At 36.0% G+C, this 9,078-nt stretch overlaps 1 protein-coding gene across 1 annotated transcript; it reads left to right on the top strand.

Annotated features, from left to right (window-relative positions):
- The first annotated feature begins 2,949 nt into the window (after positions 1 to 2,949).
- Positions 2,950 to 3,888, top strand: LOC141568613 (olfactory receptor 6C2-like). The gene has a single exon (XM_074318953.2). The coding sequence runs from the start codon at positions 2,950 to 2,952 to the stop codon at positions 3,886 to 3,888; it is 939 nt and encodes a 312-aa protein (XP_074175054.2).
- Positions 3,889 to 9,078: the final 5,190 nt, after the last annotated feature.

Raw genomic sequence — 9,078 nt, 5'->3', positions numbered from 1 at the left:
CTTTAGCTTCAAGTGTATAGTGGAGTGGTCAGGCATCTACACAATCTATGAAGTGATCTGCCTGTTAAGTCTAGTACCCACCTGGCACCCTACATAATCTGTACATTATTGATTATATTCCCCATACTGTATTTCATATGCCCATCACTATATTGTGAATGCCAATTTGTACTTTCTAATCCCTTCACCTTCTCCCTGATCCCCACCCCCTCCCATCTAGCAACCATCATTTTTTTTCTGTATATCTCTGAGTCTATCTCTGGTTTGTTTGCTCATTTATTCTGCTCTTTAGATTCCACATATAAGTGAAATCATATGGTATTTGTCTTTCTTAGTCTGACTTATTTCACTTAGCATAACATTCTCTAGGTCCATCCATGTTGCTGTAAATGGTAAGAGTTCATTCTTTTTTATGGCCAAATAATACTCCATTGTATAAATGTACCACAGGTTCTTTATCCAGTTGTCTATTAATGGGCATTTTGGTTGTTTCCATATCTTGCCTATTGTGCATAGTGCTGCAATAAACATAAGGGTGCAGATATTTTTTTGAATTAGTGTTTTGGATTGTTTTTTGGATAGATACGCAGAAGTGGAATTGCTGAGTCATAAGGTAGTTCTATTTTCAATGCATTTGTTTATTTATTTATATATTTTCTCCCTTCTTCTTTTCCCCCTCCCCCCTCCGGTTCAAGCCATTGTTTCTCAGTGTAGTTGTGTAGGACCCAGCTTCCTGGCCCATGCTAGTATTATGAGCCTTGAGCTCCCCCCAGCTGAGGCAGTCGGTCACCAGTAGACGGTTGTCGGTTGGCCGCTCATGGCAGCTCTCTCGCTGGCTACTGGCCACTCACAATGGGTACCAGCTACTCATGCTGGTTGCTGGCCATTCATGCTGGCCATTCATGCTGGCTACCAGCCGCTCATGGGAGCCCACAGCAGCTCATGGCAGCGCAGCTCCAGGGAGAGCCTGTTGTTCACCATCTTAGCTATAGAGGGCGCAACTCACTAACCCATGTGGGAAGCGAACTATTGACCTCAGGTGTTAGGAGCATGGTGCTGGGAGCCCCTGAGTCACTGGGCCAGCCCTATTTTTAATACTTTGAGCAACTTCCATACTGTTTTCCATAGTGGCTGCACCAATCTGCAATCCCACCAACAGTGCACGAGGGTTGCCTTCTCTTCACTTCTCGCCAACACTTGTTTTTTGTTGATTTATTGATGATAGCCATTTTGACAAGAGTGAGGTGATAGCTCATTGTGGTTTCTATTTGCATTTCTCTGATGATTAGTGATTTTGAGCATCTTTTCACGTGCCTGTTGGTCATCTGCACGTCCTCTTTTTGTTTTTTCTTTTGTACGTTGACTTTACAGAAACGTTTCTTCATATTCTTTGCCCATGTTTTAATTGGGTTGTTTATTTTTTTGGTGTTGAGCTGTATGAATTTTTTATACATTTTGCATATTTTGTTTTTGTTTTTGTTTTGATCAGAATAATTTTATTTACTACAAAGAAAATGAAGAGATTTCCCATATAGCCTGCACTTTTATCCCTATTATTAATATATTGGCCCCTTATCTGATGTATCATTGGCAATTATCTTCTCCCATTAGTAGGATGTCTTTTTTTTTTAATTGATGGTTTCCTTTTTCGTGAAAAAAACTTTAGTTTGATGTAGTCCCACATGTTTATTTTTTCTTTTGTTTCCCTTGCCCCAGGGGATATATCAGTAAAAATATTACTAAAGGTAACATCTGCATATGTACTTCCTATATTTTCTTCTAGGAGTTTTATGGTTTTGGATCTTCCATTTAAGTCTTTAATTCATTTTGAATTTATTCTTGTATATGGTGTAAGAAGGTGGTACAGTTTCATTTTTTTTCATGTATCTCTCCAGTTTTCCCAGCACCATTTATTAAATAGACTGTCTTTACCCCAATGTAAATTCTTGCTTCTATTGTCATAGATTTAAATGACCATATAGGCACGGATTTATTTCTGGGCTCTCTATTCTGTTCCATTGATCTGTGAGTCTGTTTTTATGCCAATACCATGCTGTTTTGATTACTATAGGCTTGTAGTATGATTTGATGTCAGGTAGTGTGATACCTCTCACTTTGTTCTTATTTCTCAAGATTGAGGTGGCTATTTGGGGTCTTTTATGGTTCAATATAAATTTTAAGATCATTTGTTTAGTTCTGTGGAAAATGTTGTTGGTAATTTGATAGGGATTGTGTTGAACTTATACATTCATTGCCTTTGGTAGTATGGACATTTTAACTATATTAATTCTTCGTATCCATGAGCATGGTATATGTTTCCATTTATTTGTATATTCTTTAAATTCTCTCTTCAATGTCTTATATTTTTCTGAGTACTCGTCTTTTACTCCCTTGGTTAAATTTATTCCTACACATTTTATTGTTTTTGAAGCAATTGTAAATGGGATTGTTTTCTTAATTTCTCCTTCTGATAGTTTGTTATTGGTGTATGCAAATGCAACTGATTTGTGAATGCTAATTATATTTGTTTGTAATGAGATAAATTAGAATAGAAAAAAATTGGAGAGCAGAGCATCTCAGGGTTAGTATTTCATTGAAATTGTAGTTTCAAATATATGAAAGTGTGTGTGTGTGTGTGTCTGTGTATGTGTGTGCACACACATGCACACACATGTATACACTGGACTGCAATTTAAAATTTATACCTTACCCTATATTGTACTCAAAAATGTTTGAAAGCCAGGTTTCTAACCTATCAAATGATTATTCAATAGAGCTGAGAGCATGAATTATTTAAAAATATTCATTATCAAGTAAAACATATCCATGTAAAATACATGGCTTAGCTTTTCTAAACAAAATCCCATTGTAAACATTTTTCCCACTGTCTTTTCAAATTTTACCTCCCTCAGTTTTACCATCAAATTGTGCAGAAGTTAGGAGCCAGAAATGAGAAACCATACGTCACTAACCAGCTTCATCCTCTTGGGATTGACAGATGACGCAGAACTACAGATTCTGATTTTTATATTTCTACTTATCACCTACATGTTGAGTGTAACTGGAAACCTGACCATCATCATCCTCACATTAATGGATTCTCACCTCAAAACTGCAATGTACTTTTTTCTCCAAAATTTTTCCTTCTTAGAAATCTCATTCACTTCTGCCTGCATTCCTAGATTCTTGTACAGTATATCAACACGTGACAGGACTATTACCTATAATGCTTGTGCATGCCAATTATTTTTTACAGATCTTTTGGGAGTAGCAGAATTTTTTCTCCTGGCCACCATGTCCTATGATCGATATGTAGCCATCTGCAAACCACTGCATTACATGACTATCATGAACCATAGAGTCTGCAAAAGGCTTATCTTCTGCTGTTGGATAACCACTTTGTTGATCATATTCCCACCACTTATCTTGGGACTGGAACTGGATTTCTGTGACTCTAATGCCATTGACCACTTTGTCTGTGATGCTAACCCTATCTTGAAGATCTCGTGCTCAGACACATGGTTCATAGAGCAGATGGTTATTGCATGCTCTGTGTTGGTCTTCATCATGACTCTCGTGTGTGTGGTTTTGTCCTACATGTATATCATCAGAACGATTCTAAGGTTTCCCTCTGCCCAACAAAGGACAAAAGCCTTTTCCACCTGTTCATCTCACATCATTGTGGTTTCTATCACCTATGGCAGCTGCATCTTTGTCTATATCAAACCTTCAGCAAAAGATGAAATGGCCATTAATAAGGGAGTATCCATACTCACTACTTCCATTTCCCCCATGTTAAACCCATTTATTTATACTCTGAGGAACAAACAAGTGAAACAAGCCTTTAATGACTTAGTCAAACGAATAATATTGCTTTCAAAGAACTAGGGGAGTGTTGAAGTCAGGATCCCTAAGCAATTTTCTTGTTTCTGCCCTATTTTGTCTCTTCCTGATCAAGATTTGGCTTTCCATCCAGTAATGACCCTGATCAATTTACACCTTGCGTCTCCTTATAAACCAATCTCTTTGAGAATAACTTTTATTAAGAAAAAATAAGAATAGTTGTTTCCGGAAATCTAAGCATGACCTAACTCTCACCATCTCCTTACCAATGCTGAAAGGATTTGGAAATTTATCATAAAATATCAGTGCAATAGTGCACATAATTGTTTCAAAACAAAACTACTCAAATAAGGAGAGAAATAATATTAAAAAGAATGAATACTGTTGCTAAGTGTAACAAGCAATAATTTTCAAAATTGCAAAGAACTTGTATATTTTAAAATAAGGAATGAGTGTAAAGATTTAAGATTTCAAAAAAAGTTGCTAAGAAAGAATCTGTACATGAATTAAGTTAAAATGAAGAGAGAAATGCATTGATTATTCCTGGTAAACAATTGAAATCTGCATTGAAATTACATGAAACAGATTAATACTCATGTACCAATTGAAATATTAAATCTTGGGCTGGCCTGGTGGCTCAGGTGGTTGGAGCGCCATGCTCCTAATGCCAAGGTCAAGTATTCGATTCCCATGTGGGCCAGTGAGCTGTGTCCTCTACAGCTAAGATTGTAAACAACAGCTCTCCCCCGAGCTGGGCTTCCGTGAGCTGCCGTGGGCTCCCATGAGTGGCCAGTGGCCAGCGTGAGTGGCCGGCAGCCAGATGCTGTGAGTGGCCGACCCACTGACAACTGGCGATCGACTGCCTCAGCCCGGGGGAATGCAAGACTCAGAATACCAGTGTGGGCTAGGGGCTAGGGACTGAGAATGGCTTGAACTGGATTGGGTGGGGGAGGCAAAAGGAGGGGGAAGAAAAAGAAACGTTAAATCTTGACTATAGAGTCTTTAAACCGAGCAAACAGAGGACTGCAAGTCCAAGGAAACTAATAGGACTAGAAGAGTGTGCAGAAAAAAGAAGGAGAACAGAATACGCATACTAATCTCTCAATACTAAAATCACTTGCTTTTAAAAAATGAAAACCTTACTCCATTCAAGAATCCAAAATATGTACCTAATGATATCCCTCAAAGAAGGATCTGCATTTGATCACTGTTAAATTTTTCACCAACTTCCACTTTTGTAGTCCAACATATTAAAACTTCCTTTGATCTTTGTTCTCTTCAGGCTACTGTTCATATCATGGCCTCTGTAGGCAGAAAATTTCCCCTCATTTTTCAGCTACTCAACCCCCCAGCATCTTCCAGTTTAAAAGACATTCCGACAAAAAATTTTTTGCTGACTCATCTTGCTACTTCATCACCAACACTACCACCAAGACTGGATTAGTCCTACTCATCCACACTTGTGCCATTACTTATCTGCTGCTTTCATCTCTTACCAAACTACAATTTCATGTTTACTTGTTTTTATTCGAAATGGTAAATGCCTTGGGGAATGTCTATCTTGTATGGCAAACTCTAGAATGCTTTACACTTGGCATTTAGAGAAACATTAGTTACATAATAGGTAATCTTCCAACATGGTGATCATACTTCAGATAATGCAAAATGAGAATTTGTATATGAAAATAAAAAAATACAAAGGTAATATTGGACATTAACCTGTTAACAAAAAAGAACGACTATCCTGTTAAAATATTTATTGTTTATTTTGTGAATGAAATAGTTGGAAGGAAAGTCAAAATTTATTGAAATTTATACTGATAAACCTGAAAATAACCCTACAAGTTATAATCATAGTTTACACTGGAGAAATGTGGAAAAATTAAGGTTTAGAAAAGTGAACTATTACTAGCAAGTAGTAGAACTAGGATTCAAAACTAGTTTTATTGATTTTGGAAGAAACTGTTTGTTCAAGTAAATGTATCTGCTTCTCAAGAGGCGTCAAGCTGATTTCATGGAACATCCCAAGAAACACCTTTTATTTATTTATTTATTTATTTATTTATTTATTTATTTATTTATTTATTTATTTTAGTAGTTTCAGGTGCACAAGACAAAGCAAAACTTAGACATTTATCATTTATATCCCTCACACTGTGTGAACCCCCTTTCCCCCATAAGAAACACCTTTTAATACTAAAATTGAGCAAGGTTTATATCAAACAATTTACATATGTAAAGGTAAACTTTAGTGCATTTAAACACATGCCTTATTAATACTATGTTAATAATAGATAATATTTATTATTGTAATTGGATAAGATACACTAAAACTATTAGATTAATTTAAAAAAATCATATTACCAATATATAGAAATAAAAAGCAAGTGGAAATGGAAAAAGGAAGAGAACAGGAAAAAAGAAAAAATGACCTTATAATGTGGATCTTCAACCTCATTGAGGAAAACCTGCCTCCAGGCGTTTTTTTTGAATCATCTGTTCTCTGACAGAGCCTCCTAATGTGTGTCCGTTAAAACACTAGAGGACCCTGCATGAATTTCTCAAAATCTTAGTGCTTGAGAGAAAGGGTCTCCAAATTCAGTGTCCTAGGACAAAAAATGTTTAGTCGCCTTCCAAATTCAACCAGACAAAAGCAATGGGGTACGTATCCTGAACCTAGGGCTACGGTTTAACTTCAAATTTCTAAAATAGAAAATAGTTATCTTCTCTGATTCTTTGATTTTGCCATAACCTGTGCTACCAATCCATCAAATGAAACCTAGGCGATACATATACTTTAGTTAAGATTTAATCTTTGTATTTTTTTTCTCCATGTGTTAGTTCTTTAGCCTACCTATACTACTAAGGTGAAGGGTGTAGAGTTCAACTTCTGAATATCAATTCCTTAGTGATACAACTTCTGTCACACCACTCTTCTTTGACTTCTTTAACCAAAAGTGAAAATCATTTTCTACACAAGCCTGGTATGTCCTTTAAATATACAGCTTGGTCACAAATGCAAATGGTATCAATGATATTATATTTCTAAATCATAACATGGCTGCTAATTGGTATTATTTAATCACACATTTCCTCGATATGAGTTCTAAACCTTTTGAGAAGTAGACACAGGAGTCAGATAAGTGTCAAGAGTTGCTTTATTCATGATAAATGTAGATTGAAGAATGCAGCTCAGGTGAGAGAGTTTCCTTTTTTGGCTGATTTATTTGCCATATTAGAAGCTGAACGTTTCTGAAATCATTAGGGGAGCTAATTCAGAGGCAAATGGAGGGCGGAAGACAGCTTGCTTGCCTTATAGGTAGCCAGTCATAAGTAGTGATTTTATCCCAATCTCAACAAGCAGATGAATTTTGTAGAAAATTCTCTAGTAATTTAAGTTTTTAAACCCTTCTCAAATGGGAATTTCAAAACATCCACAAAAGGAGTCAAGATACAATAATTAACAGACATGTACCCATCATCCAGGTTCCACAATTAACAACATAATAAAATTATTTTTCTCTATCACTCCCCGATCTTTTGTTTTTTTTTGGCTGGCATTTCACCTTATAGCATTTCACCTATAAATCCATTGCATTTCACCCACAAGTTTATCAGTAGGTATATCTAACTGATGAGAAAATCTTCTTTTACCTACCATCATGCCATTATCCCACATATCAATATTATCAATGAATCATAATAGGTTCTCATATTCAGTGTGTATTCATATTACTCCAATTCACATAATGATTCTTTCCTCACAATTGAGGTGTTAGAATTAAAAGCCAAACAGAATTCACACGTCATATTTTGTTGTAATGCTATTTACAACTTTTTTTGTATTTCCTTACAGTCCTTTCATTTTTTTTGCATAAATTGATGGAAAAATGATGTCATTTGCAGTGTTTAATATCCTTGATTATTTAACTGATTGCACCTTTATGGTATCACTTATCTTGTTACTCTATCACCCAATTTCCTTTTAATGTTAATTAGATTTAATTATTGGTTAGATTTAGATTCATATTTTTAGCAAAGATAGTTGATAGGGAGGGCTGTGTGCTTTCTATTGCATCACATCATGAGACTCATAATGTCTGTTTAACCTGCTTAGTAACGCTTAGATTGATTAGTCAATTTCCTTTCATAATGCTATACACCCATGGATTTGTATTTATTTGGTATTTTTCAATCCATTACAGTCATTATTACATTTTTATGCTTAAATTTCAGGCCAGTAGGTAGGATACAAATTGGTTCCTGTGTCCTCATATGATTTTTTTTTCTTTGTTTCCTTCTGGAACAATGATGTTCCAGGCCCAGTTTGTATGCATCCTACCCCTAACTTGGAAACAACTCTTTCTTCAAAAAGCACTGGTTCCTCTCAGTGGGAAATTCTATTTAGAAACCACATTCTGCTGCCAGAATTGCTTACAATCCAACATGAATAATGGGCCCCAATTAGTGCCAAAAAATTTACACCATTTCATGCTACATATTTAGTTTCTGCCCTTTCTTTCTCTCATATCTTTTGTTCCAAGTATAGCCATGCTTTAAATTAAAATCAACTTGGTTAACAAACAGAAAAAATATCCTACTGACTTCACTGACTTTCTGAATATTTAGCCTGTATTGCAATCATTACCAGTTACATAAACAAAGACTATTAACTGGAGTAGAACATTAAAGCATAATTTAGCATTCTATGGCAAAATACTATTACTTCAAACTAGGAACATTTTAGATAGAGAAAATAGCTTTATTTAATCAGGAAAAATCTGTGAATTACAGTGTAATTCAACTCTGTGGCATAGGTAGACATCTCTTTCAGAAATTCTAAATTTTAGAATTTTAATTAAAAATATTTTCAGTTGAATTCCCAGGTAAGATGGTGGAGTAGGTAAATGCTGTGCTTGTCTTCTCTCATGACCACATCAAAATTACAGCTAAACTATAGAGCAACCATTGCTGAGAATCACCTGATGTATAGCTGAACTGAAGACCTACAACTAAAGACATACAGAAGAAGCCACCTCACACTGGTAGGAGGGGCAGAGCCACAGAATGAGCTGGTCCCATGCTCACTTGTGACCATTAAAAAGCGGGAGGGATATCTTGGATGTGGAAGTGCCCCCCAGAGGAGTGAGAGGTTCCAGTCCTACACCAGGCTCCCAAGCGAAGGGTTCCAGTGCTGAGGAGACAAACTTCCAGAACTTCTGACTATCAAAACAA

Source organism: Rhinolophus sinicus, chromosome 1, assembly GCF_057876585.1.
Source record: "Rhinolophus sinicus isolate RSI-liver-muscle chromosome 1, RSI-T2T, whole genome shotgun sequence".
NCBI classification, from domain to species: Eukaryota; Metazoa; Chordata; class Mammalia; order Chiroptera; family Rhinolophidae; genus Rhinolophus; species Rhinolophus sinicus.
The sequence above is the reverse complement of the archived record's forward strand: the minus strand, read 5'-3'. Positions and strand labels throughout refer to the sequence as shown.